Genomic DNA, 27,515 nt, shown 5'->3' with positions numbered 1-27,515 from the left:
TAAAGTTACGTTGATACTGTTTTTGTGTAATTGCATATATAGTTTTCGTAAACAGGCAAACCTGCTTTTTTTTAAAGAATTATTTAAATCATATTTTATGTGGGAGAAGAGGTTTGTTGTGAGGGAGCTCTTTACAAGTGCTGTGATAAAACTGTATTTTTATTTGTTGATGGACTGAAATGTTTTGGCAAGTTGTGCAGGTAGTGTAATTTATACTGAGTAAATTCTTGTGTGACCTGGATAATGCTGATCAAACACTCGAGGAAACTTAATGTGTACTCTGCGTTCTCTACTTCCCTCTCAGTTAAGTCTAGTCCACGAAAACCTCGCGGGAGGCCCCGAAGCAGTTCTGACCGAAGTTCAGCTGTGTTGTCAGACTCGTCATCAGTGTGTTCCCCTTCGAGCAAGTCTGAAACCGCATCCATGGAAAAAGTAAAGAAGAAGGAATTGAAAAGTGGGGAAAAAAGGCGAGGAAGACCACCAACACTTACAAGTGTGAAGTTCAAATTGTCACAAGTAAAGGATGCATCAGATGTTCAGAAGGGAAGTAAAGAAGAAAAAGAGAGTCTGAAAAAAATTAAAAGGTCACCATCTACTACGTTTCAGCAAGCAACAAAAATCAAGAAATTAAGAACTAGTAAACTCTCCCCACTAAAATCTAAGTTTAAACCTGGGGCAAAACTTCAGATTGGGAGGAAGAGCGTTCAGATTGTACGCAAGAGAGGTAGGCCACCATCTTCTGAACGTTTAAAGACTTCCTCAAGCTTAGTCATTAATTCACAGCTGGAGAAACCCCAAAGGATACGTAAAGAAAAGGATGGCACACCACCTCTTACAAAAGAAGAGAAGACTGCTGTCCGACAGAGTCCACGCAGGGTTAAGCCTGTTAGGATTATACCTTCCACAAAAAGGACAGATGCTGCAATTGCAAAGCAACTCTTGCAGAGGGCTAAAAAGGGGGCACAGAAAAAGATTGAGAAAGAGGCAGCTAAACTACAGGGCAGAAAGGGGAGAACCCAGCTAAAAAATATCCGACAGTTCATCATGCCAGTTGTGAGTGCTATCTCTTCACGTATTATTAAAACACCCAAACGGTTCATTGAAGATGAAGACTATGATCCTCCTATTAAAATATCCAGACTAGAATCCACACCAAACAGCAGGTTCAGTGCTACATCTTGTGGTTCCAGTGAAAAATCCAGTGCTGCATCTCAGCATTCGTCTCAGATGTCTTCAGACTCTTCGCGGTCCAGTAGCCCTAGCGTTGATACATCTACAGACTCTCAGGCCTCTGAAGAGATGCAGACGCTTTCTGAAGAACGGAGTAATACTCCAGAAGTTCACACACCTCTACCTGTTTCTCAGTCCCCTGAAAACGATAACAGTGACAGGAGAAACAGAAGATTTTCAATAACAGAAAGAAGTTTTGGCCAGAGGACTGCTAAAAAGCTGTCAGCCTTACCAAGCGTGGCGCAGCAGCAGTCCTCCTCTTCTCCTCCTCCCCCTTTGCTCACTCCTCCCCCACCGCTACAACCTACTTCTAGCATCTCAGACCATACCCCTTGGCTTATGCCTCCAACCATACCATTAGCCTCACCATTTCTTCCTACTTCTGCTGCACCAATGCAAGAGAAACGGAAATCAATTCTGCGAGAGCCAACATTTAGATGGACCTCTCTAAAGCATTCCAGGTCAGAACCGCAGTACTTCTCATCAGCAAAATATGCCAAAGAGGGTCTTATTCGTAAACCAATATTTGATAACTTCAGACCCCCACCGCTGACCCCAGAGGATGTTGGCTTTGCATCTGGCTTCTCAACACCGGGTGCTACAGCTCCAGCACGTTTATTTTCTCTACATTCTGGAACAAGATTTGATATGCACAAGAGAAGTCCTCTGTTGAGAGCTCCGAGATTCACTCCAAGTGAGGCCCACTCCAGAATCTTTGAATCTGTAACTTTGCCGTCATCGGTTGGTCGAACCACTGCAGGAACTTCTACAACAGGTGTATCTTCTAGGAAACGAAAGAGAAGAGTGTTTAGCCCTATCCGATCAGAACCCAGATCTCCTTCGCACTCCATGAGGACAAGAAGTGGGAGACTTAGTACCTCTGACCTGGCGACTCTCACCCCACAGTCTTCTGTCTCTTCCTCGTTAACTAGCATTTCTGTTAGTTCTCTTGCCACTAGTGCCTTAAATTCAACTTTTACTTTTCCTTCCCATTCCCTAACACAGTCTGGGGAATCAGCAGAGAGAAGCCAGAGACCAAGGAAGCAGACTAGCACTCCAGCAGAGCCTTTCTCATCTAGTAGTCCTACTCCTCTCTTTCCCTGGTTCACGTCAAGTTCCCAGACAGAGAGAGGGAGAAACAAAGACAGGGCTACAGAGGAACTGTCCAAAGATAAAGACGCTGACAAAAGTGTGGAGAAGGACAAGAGCAGAGAGAAAGACAGAGAGAGAGAAAAGGAAAACAAACGGGAGTCAAGGAAAGAGAAAAGGAGAAAAGGGTCAGAAATTCAGAGTAGCTCTGCTTTGTTTCCTGTAGGTAAAATGCCCAAAGAAAAAGTTGTCAGTGAAGATGTTGCAGCATCATCTTCTGCAAAAAAACCTGCCGGGCGGAAGAAATCTACAGCAGTAGATCCTGTGGCGGATGTTTCCACTGCTGCTGTGGTGGATGCAACAACCACGAAAACCAAAACGTCCAAGAAAGGTAGAGGAGGGTTAGACAAATCAGATCTGGACCTCGGCCCCACCGTGCCATCTTTGGAGAAGGAAAAAGCTCTGCGTCTTTCTACTCCTTCGTCAAGCACTGTCAAACATTCCGCTTCCTCCATCAGCTCTATGTTGGCTCAAGCAGACAAACTGCCAATGACTGACAAAAGGGTAGCCAGTCTCCTGAAAAAGGCAAAAGCCCAGCTGTACAAGATTGAGAAGAGCAAGTCCCTCAAACAAGCAGATCAGCCAAAAGCACAGGTATTTATTTTTTCAATTTTTTTGCTAGAGTGTGTCTTATTTTGAACTTGCACTGAAAATCACTAGTAGCTTTTCATATCCAAAAAGTGAAGAATTAGCATATCAAGCCAAGTACCTGTTAGTGCAACAGATGGTAAATGATCTGAAAATGAGAAGCACTGGGCAGAAGTTGAGGGGGAGAGAAAGCTGCTGTAGTCAGCTCAAGATGGAGCTGCATGCATATTTAGAGAACAGTACAAACTAGTTGTTTATTAGGTTTCTCTGTATAAATCTAGGTAAGATGGTCTTCAAGAATAGTATGAGTTTATAAAAGCAAGGTTCCAGCAAACTGCAGTAGTCTTTTCTTGGTAATGGATGTTTCTCGTAGACCTTTCTTATGTGTACAAGCTAGCTTCTAAAGATAAAGGTGATTCTGCCTTCTCTGCTCCTTCCCTCTCTTTTTTTTTTCTTTCACTCTACATTGTGATGATCTGTTACTTCTGAGAGGGAGTCATATTCATTGAGATTTTGCATTTGACTGGAAAACTGCTTCCCACTGCTTTCCTCCCTTTTCTCTCCCTGTTCCCCTCAACCCAAAAAGACCCTTTTCTGCAGTCCCTTTTAAGTACCAAAAAGGTAGGTATTTTATGACAAAAATATGCTCTCGGAGAATATTTCCTTGTTAGTTAAACTATTGCTTTCCTTTATGGCACCAGTGTTAAAAATTACTAGTGTGTATTTTAAATAGAAAACTCTATAAAGCTTTTATCCCTGAAATGAAGATGTGCATGCTTCTTTATATCTGGCCAGTTTATATTAAGAAGCCCAGGCCCTCACAATTAGCTGTTATGGGGAATTCTTTTGTTTGGAAATGTTGCAGAATCATATGATAAAAATACAGAAAATTGCACTAAAATACTACATTTCTTTTAGCACCTCGGTAAACACAGCCCCCTCTTCTTACAGGCTAGCAGCGACAAAGCTATCAAGCAGCTCATTTTACCTCTCTCTTTTGCCAGATCAATTAGTACTGCGTGTTAGTCTGTTTATCCTAATTCCAGTCCACTTTGAATTTCTGATACCAATGCCTTGCTACAGCTTCATGAGTGCGTTCAGTTTCCGGTAGCAGGCAGAAAGTTGCCTTGTAATTCCATATTAGTAAGACTTCTTGTTCTTTCAAATTTATCCTCTCTTGGATAACTGAGGCTTAGAAAGCTGTATCCTTATTTTTGTTCTAATTCGTATGAAGTGCAAGCTAAGATACAGTTTAACTCTTTTTTGGTTATGTTGATGTTTCTGTTGCATGTTTTCCAATAGGAATAGTAGGAATGCTTTTTTAGGAATCTGTATGTTCTCATACCGTGAAATCTAGGGACAAGAGAGTGATTCATCAGAAACATCAGTCCGAGGACCACGAATAAAACATGTTTGCAGGAGAGCAGCTGTTGCGCTGGGCCGTAAACGAGCAGTGTTTCCTGATGACATGCCCACTCTGAGTGCCTTACCGTGGGAAGAACGAGAGAAGATACTGTCTTCCATGGGGAATGATGGTAAGTTAGATTTTTTTTTTTTTTTTAAGTTTTGCATCTGTGGATTCGTGCACAGTCTGTTTGTTCACCACTTCATTTAGTGACATCTTTACGTATGTAAGATATGTGGCTAGGTATCTAAAGCTCTACAACTGAGCACTTCAAGGACTTAAAGACGGAAAGTATATTAAACAGAATGGTGCTTTTTATTAAAATGCTACTCTAACAGGGTTAGTAGTCCTTTTAACCTTTGTTAATTTTGTATAAAAATGTGTTATACACTACCTTTCAGTCTGCTGAAGTGTGTGTGTATATACATGTGTGCGTGTATATACACACGTGCACATATGTATGCACATACATACATGTGTGTGTGTATATATGTGTGTGTACCCTGTGTACCCCTAGCGTGGCTCTGCAGATGATCTTATGTTTGATGGAATTAATTCTATTATCAAGTTTGACACTTATGAAACATTCTTTAACGTTAGTGAATTCACGTTAACATTTTTCTGACAGATAAGTCATCAATAGCTGGCTCAGAAGAGGCTGAACCCCTCGCTCCACCTATCAAACCGATTAAGCCGGTTACCAGAAACAAGGCACAGCAAGAACCTCCAGTGAAGAAGGGCCGACGCTCAAGGCGCTGTGGGCAGTGTTCAGGCTGTCAGGTTCCAGAAGACTGTGGTGTCTGTACTAACTGTCTAGACAAACCCAAGTTTGGTGGGCGCAATATAAAGAAGCAGTGCTGCAAGTAAGTGTGTGCCTGAGAAATTGTTTAGCTAATCCCTACACTGGGTGGAATAAGCATACCCATGCTCTTGGGTAGGGGATGATGGACTTACCCTATAGTTCAGACTATGAAGGATTTTGGCCTGGGCTAAGGCAGGGTCACAGTAGGGACTAAAAACAATTTGGTTTAAGAGACTAGATGCTGATCTGAGGTGTGCAGACTATCAGCTCTTTTTCTGAAGTTCGCTTATAACTTATTTTCCCCAGTTTGAGGAAACTGGAATAAGAGCATAAAGCTTTTGGTATGAGACCAAGTGACTTTCATGACTATGGCAGTATGGGTTATTGCAAGAAAGGCACCAAAAAAAAGTACTTTTTCTTATTTTCTCAACTGGCATTTGTGAAGAACTTATGTTTTTTAACTGATGTTTATCTGGTGTGTAAACTTAATATTACAAAAACGTCTCTGAATGTCACTAAGAAATACCACTCTTTCCTGGTTTTTTTCCTTTTTTTTTTTTTTTTTTTAATACACTTATCACTTGGTCTGACCCTTTTGTTTTTTTTCAATTGCTGTTATAAGACAATTTTACAAGACTACATAATCTGCCTGAAAAGGCAGCAAGTGAAGTAGTATCAATAGAGATTGTTGTGATATGAAAGCTATTTATAAAGCATAGCCATGAGACTTGCTGTGTAGCACTCATTCGTGTGAAAACACTCCGCAGACTACATCTGTAAGTAGTTGCACTCTTAGTAGCTTTGCCCAGGCCTCGGGCAAGGTTTCAAAATCACAGGCCATGCTGCAAGAATGAAGGCAGAAACAAAGTCTATCCTAGTATATTGGAGACGTTATATGGTAAACGTAAGAAAAATAGGAATTAAAGTAGAACACATCAAACACTTGGTTTCAATCCCACACCATATAAGCAGAGGGACTACTTTTGTCTGAAATGGCCTAACTTTGGACTACACAAAACCTACAGTTCAGACAGTTTGGTTTGGTTTCTTAGGGCCCTTAGGAGTATTCTGATACTTCTCAAATGCTAGTATCTAAGAAATGAAGTTGGTGGGGGATTTTCCAGTGAAACAGTTATTGCACTGGCAGTTTTATTAACCTCAAAACTGTAACGAGTGTGGCAAACCGAAAGGAAAATACAAGGGAAAATAAAAACGTTCTTTAGTCTTAAATATTTCTGAAGAAAAAAAAAATATTTGGAAAAGGCTATTGGGAATATTGGCTGGCTGGTGAATTCATAATTTTTTTTTTTTTTTTCAAATTTTCATGTTGAAGTTTTACAGAATGCGCTCCTAATTCTCTGTGTTTTTCTTCTGATTTGTAATTGCACAACACATTTTTTTCTTTGTAGAATGAGGAAGTGTCAGAATCTACAATGGATGCCTTCCAAAGCGTATCTCCAGAAGCAAGCTAAAGGTAGGCTAAAAGATTTCATTCTTGAGTGTAGCACCAGCGGAAAAAATTGTCGTATCTTAAACTTTTATCTTTATACTATCATTTGTGGCTACACTGAGCTATAAAAGATTAGTGTGAAACCAAATGGTAACAGGGAGCCTGACTATTCTGATGATGTCAAATGAAAGTCATAAGAGAGGTACGAGTAGGGGCAGCTTCTATAATCCATAACAGTGCTGGACTTGTAGTTTTTCCTCCCTTTTGTAGGGAACTGTTGCTGATGACTGATCAGTCTCCCCTCAACTCTTCAGGTGATGCATTTGTCAGAGATTTGGCTATTCCTGAATGACATGGGGGCTGATGAATCTCTTGGAGCCTCTGCCCCTGACATAGGGCTTAAGTGAGCCATCATATGTATTCTATTAAATCCCAGCATTCTCAGTACTGGACTACTGAAGGTCCACATCTTAGCGTGACAGTGGTCAGGTGGCTGCCTTAATAAAGGCAGCCATAAAGAATCTACTTTCTCTTTTGTGCAGTTAAGCTATGTGTTTGCTTTATTACAGAAGCATTTTGCTTACTGATCTGTCAGAATAGAGTTCCAAAATACTAGGACAGAGATTGCGACGTAAGTCAAGTGCATTAGTTCTACTGACAACAATGCTTTTCTCTTGGAGTACTGATTCTTCTGTGATATGAAGGAACAACAAAAAATTTTGACATCAAAATGTCTTTTTCCTTGTTTGAAAAGTGCAGTATGTCATTTGAAGTGATGCAAGTTCACCTTTGTGACTTTATTGATTATTTTTCCTCCTAGCTGCAAAAAAGAAAGAGAAGAAATCCAAGACAAATGAAAAGAAAGAAAGCCATTCTGGAAAGAACCAATTGGACTCTGGACAGAAACAAGCTCCTCAGACTGTTTTAGTAAGAGAGGATAATACTGTGAAGAAGAGCAGTGAGCCTGCCCGTAAGCCCATTGAGGAGAAGCACGAGGATGGGAATTCCTCTGTTCCAGCGATGGAGCCCAAACAGGTCCCTGCCTCTAGTGCCAGAAGGTCTGGCAAACAGGCACCCCAGGTGGTTCAGATCCCTCCTTCTCAGCCACCGAGCTCAGGACCTTTGAAAAAAGAAGCACCTAAACTTACCACTTCTGAGCCTAAGAAAAAGCAGACTCCCCAGCCAGAAATAGGTAAATGTGACTGTTTGTCTTCCATATGTTTGAATCATGTTAAGTACAGCTGAATATTAATACTGCTAAAAACTGTTGGGAGTCTAGAACTGGTGAGTGCTTTATGATCTGGTGAAATTACAAACATTACTTTTGGGAGTTTTGCTTAGAACTGTGGTCCTTCAATTGAACTACAGTATACATAGAGGTGGGTGGAAAGATGTCTAGCTTTAACGTGATTTTTGAGTTGTGCAGTCATGGCAGCCTTAAAGTGTAGTTTCAATAGTATTAAGCTTATTGACTGTTCGCAGTCTGAATGTGAAATACAAGAATGTAATCTTTTACTATTAAAACATAGCCTGCTATTGCATGTAGTACATAACAACACACACAGTAACCAAAGAGGCAGCTCCACGACTTTTGTGTCTTGGCACTGGGAACACTTGGGATTTTTAGCAGAGTAAGCCCGACTGGTTATACCTTGAGGAGACATTCAAGTCACAGTTGATGATACGTAGCCACAAAAGGGGATGGAAAAATTCCAATCTAAAATTCATCTCGCACTGCAAAATTTGTTATCCCTTTTCCTCTCTTCGAGGTGGTTGTTAGTTACTTGAAATACTCATAAAATTCTTTTCCTCCTCCCTAGGCACAGAACAAAGCAAACAGAAAAAAATTGCTCCCCGTCCAACTTTTCCTGTGAAACAGAAACCAAAAGAAAAGGTGAATACTGGTTTTTGTTTTTGTTTTTACAGTCCATAAATTTCAAGAAGTTGAAACTTTGTGTGACTTCTATCTATCTAGACAGTAGATGTGTATTGTCCTTGCTAACCCTTTGGCAAATTTTTGTGCTTAAAATGTCAATGGGAACACCATTAAAACCCATTCAGAATTCACTTTTGCCCTTTTAAGATTTAAGATAGATCCAACTTGATTTCTAACAGTATTCAAGATCAATGTGATATCTAAAAAGGAAGAAGGTTTCAATCCATTCAAGGAGAAATGTGTTGCTGTCTGTGAGTCTGAGCAAGTCATGCAGATGCTAGGTTTTCTCTTGCCATCGGTACATTGATACCAAATTACTTGGCATATGCCTAAGATACAGTTTATATGGTAGCTTGTTCCAAGAGTTACACTTAATGGGATAGAGGCTAGATTGTCCGTATTTGCTAGTTAAAAAATTGAACTATCTTCCTGCTATAAACAAAAACAATTTTTCCATGGAAAACCTGAATTGTCTTATTCAAATCTGTGTGAGAAATGTGTAGATATTAGTTATGCCCGCACTTGCCCCACTGCAGAAAAATAAACCAGAACTCTGATAAGAGAACAGAGAATGAACGACGAGATGATAGAGGAAGATGCAGCAAATTGAAGTAGAAAAGTAATTGTATTTGGAATGCTCTATAAAAGGGTTGGCAAAATTATTACTTTTTTTTTTTTTTACAAACTTTTTTTACTTTTTTTTACAAACTTCTTAGTTCTGTTGTGGTTTCAGGATTTTTTTTGTATGTGACTTATCTGAAGTGTTTCATACGGCTTACTTTTTAAGTTTTAGTGTCTGGGGTTGGGATTAATGCAGTCGTCTTTTCTTGGCTAGGAAAAACCCCCTCCTATCAGCAAGCCAGAAAGCAGCACTCTGAATTTGCTCAGTACTCTGACTAATGGAAGCAGTTCCAAGCAAAAACCACCTACAGATGGAGTCCATAGAATCCGAGTGGATTTCAAGGTAGAGGACCAAATGTTTTAAGTATTCTGAAAATTAACTGACACTAAACACTGGCACTACAGTCCCTCAAGAATGTTGACAGTGATTTCTGAGTTTGCGTGTCCGGTACAGAGAGAACTGTTAATAGGAACCTTCATGACAAGTCTTTTGGTTGATTTTTAGAAGTTTGTTATGGCTTTTTTTTTCTTATAATTAGAGTACTGGATGAAGAAACAATTAAACCTTTAAACCTTAACTGTCAAAGTGAGGATGAGCAAGAATTTGAGGTTTATGAAGAATTATTCCATTAAGATGGAACTATAAAACCTTACCACCACTTGAGCCAACAAGATTTGGGGAAAATGTTAGTAATTTGTAATTCACAACATTTTGGGTATATTTGGGTTTTAAACTGATAAATCATGTATTTTTCTGAACAACAGTTGTTGAAATAATAAAAGATTATATTTTCCTATTTTAATTTTTCAGTCCCTCTATAAGTTTTAATACTGGAGGCTACAGTGAGATCTCATAAGTGTTTTATACAAATATGAAGTTTTAATAAAGTCTAATTATTCTGAAAGTTCATTTTTAGTAGTAATTCTGCACTTGTGAAAAATTTTGTCTTGTTCTTTAAACTTCTTTTCTGTAGATGAAAGGGTAGTATATTATTGAGCTCATTTGGCAAGATTAGTGACAAGATGTGACTATTTTAATATGCACTATAAAGTAGACCAAGGTAGAAGTTAAAATAACTTCAGTTTTAGTACACTTAATTACAGGCAAAGAACGTATAAAGCAGCAATGTGAGCACTTTGTACTGATGTTGTATTTCTTTATTCTGCATGATGATGTATCCTTTTGTGCTTTCAGGAGGACTGTGAAGTGGAGAATGTTTGGGAGATGGGTGGGTTAGGCATCGTGACCTCGGTACCTATTACTCCCAGGGTGGTCTGTTTTCTCTGTGCCAGCAGTGGACATGTGGAGGTAAAGCACTGTGTTCTGCTGTTGATGACTTAAAGTTACAGCACCATGTTGTTACAAAAAAACCCTTATAATTCCCTTAATCCAGAGGAAATTAAAATACACCTGTAAATCTGTCCTTGCTACACTTTGTCCCAGGATACTAAAATGCAAGGTATTTAAATTCAGTATAAAGACTTCTGGAGTACTTACTTTGGAGATGAACTGTTATTAGATGTAAATGATAGCATTTTCAAGAGCAACTGGATCTCCTCTTAGGCATAATTTGGACCCCTACCTCTTACATAAAGCAGGAGCTTTGCGTTCTGTTAACTTAAAATCGGAATCAGGCTTCTAAATCATTTTCAAAGGAGTTTAGGCACTATTGACTTTCTCTGGTGTGCCTATATCTACTAGGAGTTGCAAACTATTACTGAAACGTGACTGAAAAGCTGCTGGTGCTACATAAGCAGTCGGATTTTGGCTTAAGATCTATTAAATGCGTTCCCAGGAAAAGACAGGTGTCTTCTCAACATTTCAGACCAGTTGTCTTGAGAAGGTGATGCTAGCGCTCTAGGGAAGGCTTGATTACAGTGGGTGAACAGTACTTGGAAAAAAAAATCAGGGTTAAGTTTTGCATGTGAACACCATTGCATTAAGGTCTATTTGGACATGGAGCCATCCCCTTCTCAGTCAGGCTGCTCTAGTGGAAAAAATGGATTCTTCCATGCCTTTTGAGGTTGAGTCTGCAGTATTTGTGCCCTAAGGACTGTTCTTTTCCTAATGTGATCAGCCTTGTAGAGGATACTTAGAAGACCTTTCAATGGGCCATCTAAGCTGAATGAAAGGAAAGATGTCTCTCTGGACTCTGCATGTCTCTTCCTTCTTCAAACAATGCTTTTTCTTAATCCGTTTGGCCCTTTCTTACAGAAGGGGTGAGAAATCTTGAAGGCCTATAGGCCTGTACCAATACTTAGAACACTTAGATAAGAGTGACCAGAGTCTTGTTTGCTGCTAGATGCTTAATCTAGGTAGGCAAATATATATTTAGGCTAACTGAAGTATGCACGCTATTTCTCTAGTAAAATGTGTCAGTTCTCTATCTCTATGTTCTGTCAGTTGTAAAGCAGAATTTGAAGTAGATTGGAGAGCAAGTGGTTTTGTTTAGGAGTTCAGGAAAGTTTTTGACTTGCTAAAACCTCCCTCTCCCCCCCCCCCCCTTGCAGTTTGTGTATTGTCAGGTCTGTTGTGAGCCCTTCCACAAGTTCTGCTTAGAGGAGAGTGAGCGGCCCCTGGAGGACCAGCTGGAAAACTGGTGCTGCCGTCGCTGCAAGTTCTGTCACGTGTGTGGGAGACAGCACCAGGCCACCAAGGTACCCTGAACTGCTGGGCAACCGAGCAGGCAGCCAAAGCTCTTCTCATGCCATTAAACATGGAACGGGAAGCAGTGGAGCACAGACTCTCTGTCTAAATATTGCTATGTATTATTCTGAATTTACCTTGAGTCACTTAGTTGCAACTTTCTCCTGTTGCCCTGAATAGGGAATCTGATATAAAATGAATATGCCCAAGATTTTGGATCCTTTCTTGGGTTTCTGTTCAAATTATTTTTTTCCCATTATTCTTGTAGCAGTTGCTGGAGTGTAACAAGTGCCGAAACAGCTATCACCCTGAGTGCCTGGGCCCAAACTACCCAACAAAACCCACCAAGAAAAAGAAAGTTTGGGTGAGGTTTCTTGATTTCTTTTTTGGATAATTCACTTATTGACTGATCATGACATCACAGACCAAAGCTCTGCAAATTACTTGCTCTGCTACAGTTATTTATCTTCTCAAGAAAGGTGCCTATGGCATCGGAAGATACATTTGGAAGTAGATTTCTCACTAAGGTTATGGTTAGTGGTAACTCTCTGAACAAGCAGGCTTTTACAGGGATTACTCCTTTTTTTTTGTTGTAATAGCATAGTCTCAGAACATGGAAGAGCTCTTTAGAATGGAAACGCTTTTTTTTTTTTTTTTTTTTTTTAAACAAACTTACCTGTTGACACTGGTATTGAGAGACAAATTGGATTAATGTACTATTTAGTGTCTTTCCAGTTCTTGTTCTAAACAAGTGAAAAAGTTGTGCCTATGGTTTACCTGATACTAATGGTTTTCAAAGCCTTTTCTGCTGTATTGTCCTCTGAGTTGGAAAATTGATAAAATATGACTTTGTGTTTTAGGACAGAAAAAACGCCATAATTTTGTCCCGTCAAACATAACGCCCTTTCATGTGAAAGGAAAGGTGATATTATCATTAGCACAGGTCGCAAGGACAGAGCAACCAGAATGTAATGTTTTTTCCTGTTGCATCATCACCATGTTACCATAAAAGCTTAGAAGGTCTTTTCCCTTTAAAAGAATTTCTGGTATTTGAAATACATTATTCTTTTGTGTAAGCTTTCTGCACTCATTAAATAATAAAAGGTGTGAAGTGTGTCGTTAGGGCTAAAGAATGGAAGCCATTGGAAAAAAGCAAATAACTCTTGTCAAATGTGTCCCTTTTTCCAGATATGTACCAAATGTGTTCGCTGCAAGAGCTGTGGATCAACAACACCAGGCAAAGGGTGGGATGCGCAGTGGTCTCATGACTTCTCACTGTGTCACGATTGTGCCAAACTCTTTGCTAAAGGTACATAAAATTGTGATTATTTACAGCTGGTGCCTTTTGAGGTGGTCTAATTCTGATGAGACAGTGTCAGAGTAGAGTGAAATGAGGGCCTACCAGCTTGTCAGTGGTACAAACAGGAGCGTAGCACACTGTTGTGGTCGAGAATCAGAGCCTGTACAGTAAAAGCTTTTATAGGAAAGCTAAATTCTAAGGTTTTACAATAACTAACAAAAGTTGCTGCTGTTTTATCCACGGAGTTTGAGGTTTCCAGAATTTAAACCCTATAAAATATAATAGCAATTATTACAGACCTATTGGACCAGGGCATGAGAGGTAGCAGCTGAGAAAATGATATTCTAAAGGATCCCTGACTTAAGAGCAATGAAATCCCTCTTGTGAGTAGGGCAATTGCTCCTTCTTGGATTATTTACTGTACGTTAAGGCCTTTGAATCTAGGAGGGGCACACTGGGAAAAATCACAGGGTAGAAAATCTTGTGTATTCCAACGAATTTCCTGCCTATATGTTATCTCTGTCACTTTCGTTCTGCTCAGTAAAGCTAACTGCATAGCACTATCTTAGTCTTACCTTAAAAAGGGTACCCAATAATGGAACTGTAGGCTAATAATAATAATTGTAGGATAATAATGGAATTGTAGTGGTCTTCCAGGCAGGTGATTTTTGTGGCCATTGTTTTCAGTGTTGTAAAAGTACACGCAAATGTATCAGCAGCTTACTGGCGGGAGGTTTCAGAGAGCTTCTTTCTTGACGCTCTAGTAAGTAACCATCTGGCCTTTAAGGTGCACGTGGCAGCTGAACCACTGATAAAAATTTTGTCTTATTTGCAGGAAACTTCTGTCCTCTCTGTGACAAATGCTATGATGATGATGACTATGAGAGTAAGATGATGCAGTGTGGGAAGTGTGACCGCTGGGTCCACTCCAAATGTGAAAACCTTTCAGGTAAGGCAAACTCTTACCTCCTTAGCCCTTAAGAACGTGAGGCACCAAGTAGACCGAAGCAATCCAGTTTTGGACCTTTCTACTTGAGTGTTACATAAGCGCCCTCACCTCGCCTATCCAGATTTTTCACCTACCTGAAAAATGCCTATGGAAAGGTTACAGGCAAACCAGTGTTAGTGTCAGTGTCATCCTGAACAGTTACGACTTGCCTCAAATGCAGTATCAGTCAATGAGAGTTGCACAAGGTATTTTTGTTATGGGGAAGGTGTTTGATTTAGACAGCAAGTGTGGTACACAGAGTAGGGGTTTTTCCCTGTATCAGTCTGTCTGTAAGTAGTTCAGGTTGTTATTCTTTGTTTTGTTTTCATTTGTTTTTTTGTCTCCAGATGAAATGTATGAGATACTCTCTAACTTGCCTGAGAGCGTAGCGTACACCTGCATTAACTGTACAGAACAGCACCCTGCAGAATGGCGTCTTGCACTGGAAAAGGAGCTGCAGGTTTCTTTAAAGCAGGTTTTAACAGCCCTGTTGAACTCTAGAACTACTAGCCATTTGCTACGTTATAGGCAGGTAAGTTGAAGCCTCCTATTAATGTATACTGGTTCGAAGTATTGCCTGGCATTCAGTTGAAATTTGGTATTGCTGTGCATCATACTTTGAAAAGTTTCTTTATTGTAGTTAAAACAGCACGTATCGTGACTGTTGTTCTACTTCTTTTGTTCATTCTTATGAAAACTTATAGAAGTAGGTATCTGCGATATGACGTCTGAGGATAAAGAAAAGTAGGATAAAGTTCTTTGTGGAACAGGGAGATTTTAGGTCTGTGATGGTGAAAGTGCCTCTTTGACAGAAGAACGGGATCTTAGTCACGAAATATGTATTCAGAAATATGACTCCTGAAAAATGAGTTTAACCTTTATTTCTCATCCCTCTGCCTTGCTGTGTGCTTTAGAGATCAGCAGCAAAAAGCTGGTTAAGTGTCTTTTTATGTTTGTCCCTATGTTTTAGATGAGAATTACGAGGCTTTGAGTCTCCTTTCTTTCACGTTAATGAGAATCTCTGTGCCTGTAAGCATGCGGAGGAATACGTTGTGAGTAGCAGCCACGCTTCAGTACTAATTAACCAATGTCTATCTGTTGGTTTGCTGATGTTAACAGGCAGCCAAGCCACCTGATTTAAATCCTGAGACAGAAGAGAGTATCCCATCTAGAAGCTCTCCCGAAGGTCCTGATCCTCCTGTCCTAACAGAAGTCAGTAAACAGGAGGAGCAGCAACCTCTGGATCTGGAAGGAGTAAAAAGAAAAATGGATCAAGGAGGTTACACTTCTGTGGTATGCCAAAGTTTTAGAGTTTCATTCTAATTATAGATCCTATGAACTGCTTTATGACCCGTGATATTTGTAACTGGGCATGCTGAAACCTTTTCTTTATGAACAAGGAAACGGGTTAAATGTGCTGCTAAAAATAATTCTGGCTGGCACTCACGTTAATGTTGGCCCAAAGACACATAATTTACACTGTTATATGGGTCTTTTTAACCAGCAGTGATACTTGGTTAAAGTACCTCTGCTCTTAGTCAGTCGTTTGTGTTCAGGGAAACAGGATATAGGTTGAGTTTTATGTGCAGTGTCTGACAAAAAGCCTAGCCAAATGACACTGATAATAATCCATTATCTAATGGAAACTAATAACTCGCGTTGTAGGCATAGAGGCATAATCTCTTTAGGAGTGATTTGTATAAACTGCTAATGTGAAGTGAATCACTTTTCCTTGTGGGGAGCAGTTTTTTTCCTCCTCCCACCCCAAAGCCTGTAATCTTAAGGAGGAGTGTATATTTCAGAGTGCTATCGCAAGCGTGCTGTTGCCAAGCTATGGCCTTGTGTGGCAGGTAGCTTAGTTGGTTTAAAGTAAAAGTCAGCAGTCAAATCCGGATTGAAAGAAGACGTGAGCAATTATGGTTTTATTTGCTTAGCAGTTCTGCTAGTCAGTTTGCAAATACACGGAACTGCTTGCTTTTTTACAGCCAAATTCTTTTTCTCCATGAATCAGTGTTCTAGTCATCAAGAAGTCCATGTGATGCCTTAAAAATTAGGGGGTGGTATAGCTGTGCAAGACACTGTCCTGCTGATATGAAATTTTGTGGCTTTCTTATAGCTGGAATTTAGTGATGATATTGTGAAGATAATTCAAGCAGCCATTAACTCGGATGGAGGGCAGCCAGAAGTTAAAAAAGCCAATAGCATGGTCAAGTCCTTCTTTATTCGGGTGAGCAGGACTACAGTTACTTGGAAATCTGCTTTGTGTTGTACCACTGTTTATGTTGCTGTTGGAATGCAAAGGGTCCATCACACTTACCTTTGCTTGGATATTTCCAAGATTTATAATAATACCTTGTCAAAGTTCTTAATGTTGATGAAATCTTACTAGTTGTACCTTTGCAGTCGATTTTAGCTGAATTTCTTTGGATTTTTACGTATTTTTATAACGTTTCTAATTGAGCGTTGTTTTCCTTCAGCAAATGGAGCGTGTTTTTCCATGGTTCAGTGTAAAAAAGTCCAGATTTTGGGAACCAAATAAAGTAACAAGCAAGTAAGTAATTGTTCTGTGTCTGACTGCGACACCCTGCAGTTTACCAGCTGTCAAAGCAAACAGTATCAAGAGAGCCTGTATTTTAGAAGCAGAACAGTAGTCACAGTCCCTGATCTTTGCGCACGCTTCACGGTTCTGAAGCAGAGGGACCAAAAGCATGATTTAGAACTAGGTATATTGCGTGTTGGTTTGTCAGTCCTGTCCTTCCTTCCACCTCCCTCTCCTTCCCTCATTGAGCGTGGCCCTCGTTCTGCATCAGTTATCTTCAAAAGAAAAAGACAGTCACATCCCAAACCTTGATATATAAGTGACTGGTCATAGCCCTTGTTAAGAGCACTTGTAGACTGTGAGTAATTAAATGAACTGTTACTGGGTATTGAATGTTGGTAGTGCTAGTATACTGCGCACAAGGTCACTTGATGTAGCCAGGTCTGACAGCTGATTCCTTGTTGCATTTTCAGCAGTGGTATGTTGCCGAATGCAGTGCTGCCCCCTTCGCTTGACCATAATTATGCTCAGTGGCAGGAGCGTGAAGAGAACAACCGCACTGAACAACCCCCTCTGATGAAGAAAATCATTCCAGCTCCAAAACCCAAAGGGCCTGGAGAGCCAGATTCACCAACTCCTCTGCATCCTCCTACGCCACCTATCTCTAGTAAGAAAGTAGACTGCAGCAGTGATAGCCCCAAACCCAAAGTGCTTCATTCCAAACATTCTCGTAGTAAAGAGAGTGCTATATTAGTTCTGTATACCACTGAAGGATTTTGGAGACCAGTGTGGCCTGAAATCATTCAGTAGCTGTTACATGTGAGATATTTCTAATTCAGACTGTAATAGGCAGTGTACAGCCTAGTTTTGCCATAGCTCCTTGAACACATGCAGAATGTCATGAAAAGCTACGCAAATCAAGCACAAGAATAGGTTATAGGAAAAAGGAAGGGAGTTAGTGGAGTTGACTGCAGGAATGAAGAGAGAGAGTGACACAGTATTAAAGGAGGAAATATGAATATTCATATTAGTGGGTCTAGGCAGTATTTGCAAGCATATACACAAGAAATGAACTGAAAAAAAAACTCTGGACATGACCCAGGAGCAGTAGCCCTGTAGAAAAGGGTTGTCACAGAGGACAAATAAGCCTGAGAGTGAAGATTTCTCCCCTCCCCCACTTCCCCCCCACCCCGAACTGCTGGACTTTTCATTCCCTGCTCACGAAAGGAGTTGAAGGCTACAGGACTTTGTCCTGCCTTACGGGTTTTGCATCTGTGCCCTGGTCCCTCTCTCTGCCTGTCATTCTGGACCAGGGAGGCTTAGACATGTAGAGGAGCTTGGCTAGGAGGGAGACTGAAAGAACGCTATGGAATTAGGCTTAAACAGTTGTCTGGATTCCCCGTGCTGAGCTTCAGCCTAGAAATGCATTTTCATCTGCCTCTTTTCCCCCCGAGCAAGGGCTGTGTAGAGGCTGCTGCTTTTCCTTGCTTTACAAACGAGTTATTGAAACTCTAGAATGCTGTTTGGCTTTTCTGCTCTGTTCACATACTGACAATTTTTTTTCACATAAATTTTTGCCTCCCTGACCTTCAAGAAAAAACAACATTCTTTCTTTTGACTATAAGGTTCTGACAGAAGCAGAGAGGATAGTCCTGAACTTAATCCACCCCCAGATGTAGAAGACAACAGGCAGTGTGCGTTGTGCCTGAAATATGGTGATGATAGTGCTAATGTAAGTACCTGGCACACACCCATTTTGATAGCAGCTGATCTAAGCGATACTACAGACTTGGAATCAAGCATCCAGCTTGTCCACAGCACCTGAGGGTGTTTGTGTTTATTTTTCTTTGTTGTTGTTATCTTAGTATGATTTACTTCAAATAAAAATAACCCATCTTGTTCTGGTTAGAAAATAGCGTGGTCTTAACTTTAGAGGTGTCTTTAAGGCAATTCACTAAGTAACATCACAACATTTATGTGAGCAGCATACGTTTCTAATACTAGAAGACTTATGAAATACCTGTAGGAATGGAATTTAATTTTCCTGCTTCCTAAGGTTGCGTTTTATGTTGTATGTACTTAGTGGTAATCTTCTCTGCCTAATTAACGTTTGTCTTTGAACTTTGAAGTTACCACTTGTTGGTGATTTCTTCATGGGTTGGTGATTTCTTTTTTTGGGGTGAGTTTAAATCTAGCACAGCTGAAACCTACTCGTCCTCTTGTGCATTGTTGTGTCTGTGGAAAATAATATATCCTTATGTTCTTTAGGATGCCGGACGTCTTCTCTATATTGGCCAAAACGAATGGACACATGTGAACTGTGCTTTATGGTCAGCAGAAGTATTTGAGGATGATGATGGTTCTCTGAAAAACGTGCATATGGCTGTGATCAGGGGAAAGCAGCTGGTGGGTATAAGTAAACAATACTTTGTTAAGAATTAGACTGCCTTACACAAAACCGACACTGGAACTGAGCTAAAAGATTCTTCCTCTGTGTTTGGGGGGAGGGGGTCTTCAACTGCTAATGCTGTACCTTCAGCAATTGACACCATATCTGTGGTGACATCCTGTTTAGGTTTGGGTTTTTTGTTTTTGTTTTTTGTTTGTTTTTTAAAGGAATATGTAAAGGATAGCCAAATGCTGTATTAAAGTAAAACACCTAGCTCTATGGTACTAGGACTTACCAGCTCCTCTGTTGGAGTCTGAACTGATGACAGCAGTGAAACTCTAATGAGAGCGAGCTGAGCCTGTTCCTGGTATTTTAACCTAAGTTTAATGTTTTAGTAGTAGTAGTAGTTGAAAACGAGTTTTGTCCAACTCAAATGTGTTGCTCAAGGAGGATTTTCAAGCTCTGATATAGATGAAGCACCTTGACATCTAACTTTTACATACCTCTTCTGTTAAATACGGCAAAAAGATGGTGATGTCCTTTTTTCTGAACTCCCAAACAGTCTTGGAAAATGAAAATTTCCTATTCCAGAATGAATTCCTGTTTCCAAAATGAAATCTTTCTACTGCAATTTGGCTCTGGCTTACTTTCCAGAAGAATGAAATGAGACTGGAAGCTTGACTAGATAGTAGTTTGTCCAAGTTCTAATATTGCCTCATTTCGTCCTAAATGTTTATTAAAACAGCAGAAGCTGTGAAATAGGACCTCTCAGCCACCAGCAAGCTGCTCACCTGCAGAAGATTCTGTGCAAGAGAAATAGGTTACTGCAAGCAATAGGTATCTGCAAGCTTTGTTCATGAATGCGTGACTTGGATGTGGAGTACAAACGAGAGAGGCTGAGATTTAGAGGAGTCAATCTTTAAATGAAAAAACTTGTTCTGTGTGAGGGATCTTTCTTCCTTGATGTCTTGCTTCATGTCTCAGATACGTACCTGTATGTGCAAGTCGTGGTAGTAAAATGTTACAAAGTGAAGTGGAAGGTCAAGCCATACTCTAAACTTCTGTCATTTTCAAAGAAAAGAAATGATCTTTCTTTAATTTTTTTTTTTAATTAATATTTAAGCTTTTTCCCTTTACTGTTGTAGAGATGCGAGTTCTGCCAGAAGTCAGGTGCCACAGTAGGCTGCTGCCTCACTTCCTGTACAAGTAACTATCACTTTATGTGCTCACGGGCCAAGAACTGTGTCTTTCTGGATGATAAGAAAGTTTACTGCCAGAGGCACCGTGACTTGATCAAAGGAGAGGTGAGATTGTTCTTTCATACCCTGCTTTGCCTGAGGGTTAGGATAGCTGCAGCTATAAACATTTCTTTAAAAGATAGCACTGAATATGTTCCTCATGAATGAGGGCCTGACTGCAGTGCTATAGCACTGCAGAGAAGTGATAGAGCTAGCATGAGAAAATTTGACAAGTGATTTTTGACCTGCCACACAATACCAAATTAAAGACTAAACTGATTATCCAGTAAAGCAGACTGCATAGCACATATGTGATGGTTCCTTTAAAATTAACGAGTTGTTTTGTGGGTTCTTGTTCCAGGTGGTTCCTGAGAATGGATTTGAAGTTCTTAGGAGAGTTTTTGTGGATTTTGAAGGGATCAGTTTGAGAAGAAAATTTCTTAGTGGCCTGGAACCAGAGAACATCCACATGATGATTGGTAAGATCTAGTCTCTGAACACTTTTTCCATCTTTGCTGGAATCAGGTTTCTGCTATTCACAGAACCCTTCTGTTCCTCTTTCTGCTTAGGTTCAATGACTATAGACTGTTTAGGAATTCTGAATGACCTCTCAGACTGTGAAGATAAGTTGTTTCCCATTGGCTATCAGTGAGTATGAGCTTTTACATGCTTAAACCTCTTCTACCAGATCAGATGCCCTACTGGCACTGAAGTAACTTCTATGCAAATTGACTGTAGCTTTCATAAGCTGCTCAAGAATCTTGTGATTAAGCTAGGTGTGCAGCATGTTGTGCCAGGAAAACTTTGTCACTTGTAATTTTGGGAAACTGAAAATTTAAGCTAGAGATGCTGAGATGGTTTACTCAACTGTTTGCTAAATTATTTTGTTTGAAATATTTTTCAGGTGCTCAAGGGTGTATTGGAGCACAACAGATGCCAGGAAACGCTGTGTGTATACCTGCAAGATCATGGAATGCCGGCCTCCTGTCATAGAACCTGATATCAACAGCACTGTGGAACATGATGATAACAGAACAATTGCCCATAGTCCAGTACCCCTTACAGGTAATCTTTTAAGGAATTTCTAAAGGTATATTCTCTATAGGTTTTTGCTGTGGTATATCCTTACCAGAAAGAGAGAGGTGGTTTAGAGGTGGGAGACTTGTTTGTTATCGTTAGTGTTATAGGTGTTCATGGAGCTTTAAAGATGTTATTGTCCCAAGGCAAAGTACTATTAATAAGGAAGCTGCCAAAAGGCTTGTCGTAACTCCTACACTAATCATATTTCTTGCTATAAATGTTTGAAAATGTTTTTTAGGAAGATGAAACCAGATGTTATCTGATTGCAAGCAAGCAGTAATCTTTGTGTTTGGTTCACAAATATCTTAATTTCCCCAGTGAAACTTGATAGCAATGTATGCTTTATCAGATCATAGCCTGTAAGATTAAATGATGGCTTATATTGTTGTTTCTCTTTTATGCTCTTACAGAAGCTCTCTCCAAAGACAGCAGAAATACACCTGAAATTGTAAACCCACCATCACCAGATCGTCCCATGCATTCTCAAACGTCTAGTTCCTGTTACTATCCAGTGGTCTCAAAGGGTCCTAGGATCAGGACACCAAGTTATCCATCCACGCAGAGGTCTCCCGGCTCTAGGCCTTTGCCTTCTGCAGGTATTTCAAGTGTTGTTGGCTTTGATTTTTTTGTTATGTTTTGGGGGATTTTTGGTTTTGTTTTGAGACTTAATCCAGAATGTGCGGTTTAGTTTTCTGTTTGTAGAGGAAATAGTGAAAAATGGCAGTAGGGTTTGAGGGAGGGAAAGTTCTGGAAATGCATAGCAGAGGTGACTTGTCAGGAGATGCACAGATGAAGCAAAAATATGCCCAGGATGAAGAAAGGAACTCTCGAGCAAGATTATAGCAGCAATTCAGGAGAAACTTAACGAAAGTTGGCACTTAATAGTCTCAGCTGGTGTTTTTCTAGAGAGAATCAGAAATCCAGTATTTTAGGTTACCTACTGTTTTTGTATGAGTCACGTTTTGTTTAAAATTCATTTTTGAAAATTCACATCTGAAATTGAGATGCAGAAGGCTGAGATAATAACTTGTCAACTCTGCGTGGTGCATGCTGATTTACAGTATCAGATTTTTAATACATAACTCAAGTATCATGTTATTGCTATTTAACTCAAAGGCTTTGGTGTTTTTTAATGTCTTATGTTTTATGTGAAGGAATTGGATATATATCAATTGTGAAGGATTTGGAGCACGTGACAGTCTTTCTTGCCTTATTTCCTCAGGGAGTCCTACCCCAGTGACCCATGAAATAGTGACAGTAGGAGATCCTTTACTATCCTCTGGACTTAAGAGCATTGGTTCTAGGAGACATAGCACCTCTTCTTTGTCACAACAGCAGTCGAAACTCCGGATGATTTCACCCACAAGGGCTGGGAACACTTATTCCAAGCACAGTGTATCTTCAGTTTCAGGTGTGGGGTCCTCTTCAGAACATGAACTGAGTATAAAAAATACTGACCGCTTTGTGGGATCAGTGAATTCAGGTACTCCAAGTGCTCCAGTTCAAAGCTGCTCTAACAGTTCGAGCTCCCAGAAGACAACGGCTACAGGTGGAAGTAAAACTTACCAGCTGGATGCACCTCAGTCCACAGAAGTAAAACATTCTAGTAGTTCAGATCTGATAGCCAAAGGAACACCTTCAAAGGGAGAGAAGATGAAAATTCTGACCTCTAAGGACTCAGATTGTTCAGCTCATAGTTTTTGTTCTGGAGGAAATTCTAGAATGTCCGCTCAAGCACATGGTTCATCGAGCACAGAGTTGAATGTTAAAATAGGAAGCTTTCAAGAATCTTCAGGATCATTTTCTTCGAAAGAAACAATATCCTTTCCCTCTTTGCATCAGAGAGGCTCAAGGAAAGACAGAGACCAGCATATGGAGCCTGCACAACTAGAGAAAACTACTTTGGTTGAGGAGATGGAAGCAAAGAGCCTAAAGTCTGCAGGAGTAAATAGCAGATCTCCCGCAGCAAGCGAGCAGGTGGTTTCCGCCTCTCGTGACAGGCGTCAGAAGGGGAAAAAGTTAATGAAAGATTCTAATTTTAAAGAGAAACATTCCTTGAAATCTCTTACAGATTCAAGTCAAGCAGTAGGCAGTGATGAAGGAAACTTGAAGCCAGAATTTGGTAATCAGGGATTGGCAACTGAACAAATTGGTCAGAGGTTATGCAATAACGTTCCTGCTGAAAAAGCTGTCGAGAAGTCTCCACCTTCACAAGGGTCGTCGAAAGGTTCTGTGACGCAGGTTGAAGCAGCCTCTAAGGAGTCACAAGCACCTAGAAAACGCACCGTTAAAGTCACTCTGACTCCTCTCAAGATGGAAAGTGAAAACCAATCTAAAAATGCACAGCAGGAAAGTGATGCTGAACCTCAGTCTACAGGGGCAGAACTGGCCACTTTGACAGAGCCCTCCTCAACCTCTGAAAGCCCGGAAGATGGCTCTGTAGTTCAGGGAAGCCCAAATGAAGCACCAACGCAGGAATCTCAGAATAATACATATGAAAATTTGCCTGTTCAAGATAACAACTTGATGCTTCAGGATGGAGCTAAAGCTCAAGAAGAAGGCTCATACAAACGGAGGTATCCACGGAGAAGTGCTCGGGCCAGATCTAATATGTTTTTTGGACTGACTCCTCTGTACGGTGTGAGGTCTTATGGAGAGGAGGACATTCCGTTCTACAGCAACTCAACAGGGAAAAAGCGAGGGAAGCGGTCTGCAGAAGGACAAGTGGATGGTGCAGATGACTTGAGTACATCAGATGAAGATGACTTATACTACTACAATTTCACTAGAACAGTGGTTTCCTCGAACACAGAGGAGAGGCTTGCGTCCCATAACTTGTTCAGGGAAGAGGAGCAGTGCGATCTTCCAAAAATCTCACAGTTAGATGGTGTAGATGATGGAACTGAAAGTGATACAAGTGTCACAGCAACAACAAGAAAAGTGAATCAAGTAACTAAAAGGAGTGGTAAAGAAAATGGAACAGAAAGCTTAAAGCTAGATCGAACTGAAGAATCCGGAGAGAAAGTACAAGTCACGAAGAGCCCTGCTGTCCACAAAACTGATCCAAAGATTGATAATTGCCATCCTGTGAGCAGGGTTAAAACACAAGGCCAGGATTCACTGGAAGCTCAGCTGAGCTCCTTGGAAACAGGCCGTAGGGCTCATGCCAGCACGCCTTCTGATAAGAACTTACTGGACACTTTTAACACAGAACTCCTGAAATCTGACTCTGACAATAACAACAGTGATGACTGTGGAAATATCCTCCCTTCAGACATCATGGACTTTGTTCTAAAGAATACACCATCTATGCAGGCTTTAGGAGAAAGTCCAGAGTCGTCTTCATCTGAACTTCTAACGCTAGGAGAAGGCTTAGGTCTTGATAGTAACCGTGGCAAGGATATGGGTTTGTTTGAAGTTTTCTCTCAACAGTTGCCAACTACTGAACCAGTGGATAGTAGTGTTTCTTCCTCTATATCAGCAGAGGAACAATTTGAATTGCCATTAGAACTTCCTTCTGATCTCTCTGTTCTGACTACTCGCAGCCCTACAGTGCCTAGCCAAAATCACAGTAGACTTGCTGTCATTTCAGAGTCTTCGCTCTCTTCTTCAGGAGAGAGGTCAATACTTGCCTTGCCTTCCACAGAGTCTGGGGAAAAAAGAGTTACAGTTACAGAAAAATCTGCCTCAGGCGAAGGTGATACGGCTCTTCTAAGTCCAGGAGTAGACCCTAGCCCTGAAGGACACATGACTCCTGATCACTTTATCCAAGGTCACATAGATGCGGAACATATAGCCAGCCCACCCTGTGGCCCAGTTGAGCAAGGCCATGGCAGCAACCAGGACTTAACTAGAAACAGTGGGACTCCAGGTATCCAAGTGCCGGTATCCCCAACTGTTCCCCTTCAGAGCCAGAAGTATGTTCCAAATTCCACTGACAGTCCAGGTCCCTCTCAGATTTCTAATGCTGCAGTACAGACAACACCACCCCATCTCAAACCAGCCACAGAAAAACTGTTGGTAGTCAATCAAAATATGCAGCCACTCTATGTCCTCCAAACTCTCCCCAATGGCGTTACTCAAAAAATACAGTTAACGCCTTCTGTTAGTTCTGCGCAGAGTGTAATGGAAACTAATGCTTCAGTGCTAGGGCCCATGGGAAGTGGGCTTACACTGACCACAGGATTAAATCCAAGTTTACCCTCATCTCAGTCATTATTCCCTCCCACTAGCAAAGGATTGTTGCCCATGTCCCATCACCAGCATTTACATCCCTTCCCCACAGCCACTCAGACTGGCTTCCCACCAAATATTGGAAGTCCTTCGCCAGGTCTTCTTATTGGTGTGCAGCCACCCCCTGATCCTCAGCTGTTAGTGTCTGAAGCTAGTCAGAGGACAGACCTTGGCACCACTGCCTCTACGCCAACTGCTGCCCTGGGCAAGAAACGGCCAATATCTCGTTTGCAGTCACGGAAGAATAAAAAGCTGGCTCCCTCTGGAACCCCTTCTGCTATAGCTCCTCCTGATATGGTCTCCAACATGACTTTAATTAATTTTGCTCCTTCCCAGATTTCAAACCACCCATTGGATTTGGGAACCATTGCAAATTCAACATCCCATAGGACTGTCCCCAATATTATCAAAAGATCCAAGTCTGGAGTCATGTATTTTGAGCAGACGTCTTTACTCCCACAAGGTGGGACTGCTGCTGCAGTTGGCACGTCTCCCAGTGTTATTGGGCCAGATGCTAGTCACCTCCCAACAGGGCCTGCATCAGGACTAGCATCCAGTTCCTCGGTGCTGAATGTAGTATCCATGCAGGCCACAGCAGCCCCCACTACTGGTGGGTCAGTTCCTGGTCACGTTCTGGGGCAAAGTTCAGTAACATTAACCAGTCCTGGATTATTGGGGGACCTTGGTTCAATAAGCAACCTCTTGATCAAAGCTAGTCAGCAAAGCCTTGGTCTGCAGGAGCAGCACATGACTTTACCACCAGGTTCTGGGATGTTTTCGCAACTGGGATCATCACAAACTCCATCTACAGCAGCAATGACAGCTGCATCGAGTATATGTGTTCTGCCTTCAGCACAGACTATGGGCATGACGGTTGCTCAGTCATCTACTGACCCAGAAGGCTCTTACCAGCTTCAGCACATGACACAACTCTTAGGCAGCAAAACTGGGATCGCTTCCTCCCAGCTAGACCTTGGCGCAGCTTCAGCAACTCAATTGTCAAGCTTTCCGCAGCTGGTTGATGTTCCCAATAATACAGGACTTGAGCAAAACAAGGTTTCCTCTTCTGTGATGCATGCCAGTTCAGCATCTCCCGGAGGCTCCCCGTCATCTGGTCAACAGTCTGCAAGTAGCTCTGTGCTCGGTCCCACAAAATTGAAGCCGAAAATTAAACGCATTCAGCCATCTTTAGACAAAGGGAATGGAAAGAAGCACAAAACTTCTCACATGTGGACCAGTTCCTCTGAAGCACATGTTCCAGACAGAGGGGCCCTTGCTATATCCCAAGTCTCAGCCACAGGGTAAGAGAAATGTTCGCTTTTGTTCATCCCTGATATTTTGTAAGCATATCAGAAAGAATTTTGCGTTAGTTTCTACAGTGAATTTTTCCTTTTGATGGATAGTTTCTAATACAGCTGTCAATGGAAAGCAGATCTCTAAAGAAGTTGATAGAACTTTTGCCTTTGGAAACAGAAGGACGAGAAAATTAAGACTTTGAGGATTAGGTTTAGGAGGGCTTTTAGTCATTGCTGCCTGCCCTGGCAAATTAAATAATGTTTTAGATGTATCAGTATAGAATACGGTACTCAAAAGGGTGGTGTGTTCTATTCCTGTATGTTGTTAAGGATATTTAAATGCTCTGGAAGTTTCAATAATACTATTAGCAGTGTGCTAAGGCATCAAAGTGATGCACTATTATAGTTTCGTCATAGTCATTTTGATTAGAGAATTTGAACTGTGTGCCCGTTTTGGAGAGCTTAGTGTTTCTCCAAAGTGCAGTCTATTCTTCCTGCCCCTCTTCTCCCCTCCTTACTCCCTACAGGCAAGAGGAATCAGGGAAGACCTGCGAGAACAGGGAGAATCCTGCTCTCTAGTTTGTCAGAACAGCAGGGATTGCACTGTTCTCCCACAGTAAAGACT

General features: G+C 41.0%; 1 protein-coding gene across 1 annotated transcript in view; it reads left to right on the top strand.

Annotated features, from left to right (window-relative positions):
- Positions 1-27,515, top strand: part of KMT2A (lysine methyltransferase 2A) — a 55,642-nt gene that overhangs the window by 16,008 nt on the left and 12,119 nt on the right. Inside the window, exons 3-27 of the mRNA XM_068916822.1 lie at positions 305-2,973; positions 4,325-4,502; positions 5,001-5,235; positions 6,584-6,648; positions 7,445-7,816; positions 8,445-8,518; positions 9,396-9,524; positions 10,377-10,490; positions 11,693-11,839; positions 12,097-12,192; positions 13,017-13,137; positions 13,964-14,077; positions 14,464-14,648; positions 15,236-15,409; positions 16,233-16,343; positions 16,594-16,667; positions 17,129-17,322; positions 18,281-18,387; positions 18,924-19,061; positions 20,190-20,348; positions 20,644-20,761; positions 20,852-20,930; positions 21,187-21,347; positions 21,773-21,958; positions 22,585-26,896. Of these exons, the coding sequence (XP_068772923.1) occupies positions 305-2,973; positions 4,325-4,502; positions 5,001-5,235; positions 6,584-6,648; positions 7,445-7,816; positions 8,445-8,518; positions 9,396-9,524; positions 10,377-10,490; positions 11,693-11,839; positions 12,097-12,192; positions 13,017-13,137; positions 13,964-14,077; positions 14,464-14,648; positions 15,236-15,409; positions 16,233-16,343; positions 16,594-16,667; positions 17,129-17,322; positions 18,281-18,387; positions 18,924-19,061; positions 20,190-20,348; positions 20,644-20,761; positions 20,852-20,930; positions 21,187-21,347; positions 21,773-21,958; positions 22,585-26,896 (10,312 nt within the window). The remainder of the gene's footprint in view (positions 1-304; positions 2,974-4,324; positions 4,503-5,000; positions 5,236-6,583; positions 6,649-7,444; positions 7,817-8,444; positions 8,519-9,395; positions 9,525-10,376; positions 10,491-11,692; positions 11,840-12,096; positions 12,193-13,016; positions 13,138-13,963; positions 14,078-14,463; positions 14,649-15,235; positions 15,410-16,232; positions 16,344-16,593; positions 16,668-17,128; positions 17,323-18,280; positions 18,388-18,923; positions 19,062-20,189; positions 20,349-20,643; positions 20,762-20,851; positions 20,931-21,186; positions 21,348-21,772; positions 21,959-22,584; positions 26,897-27,515) is intronic.

This window comes from Struthio camelus, chromosome 22 (genome assembly GCF_040807025.1).
Source record: "Struthio camelus isolate bStrCam1 chromosome 22, bStrCam1.hap1, whole genome shotgun sequence".
Classification (NCBI taxonomy): Eukaryota; Metazoa; Chordata; class Aves; order Struthioniformes; family Struthionidae; genus Struthio; species Struthio camelus.
This window is presented reverse-complemented; position numbering and strand designations above follow the sequence as displayed.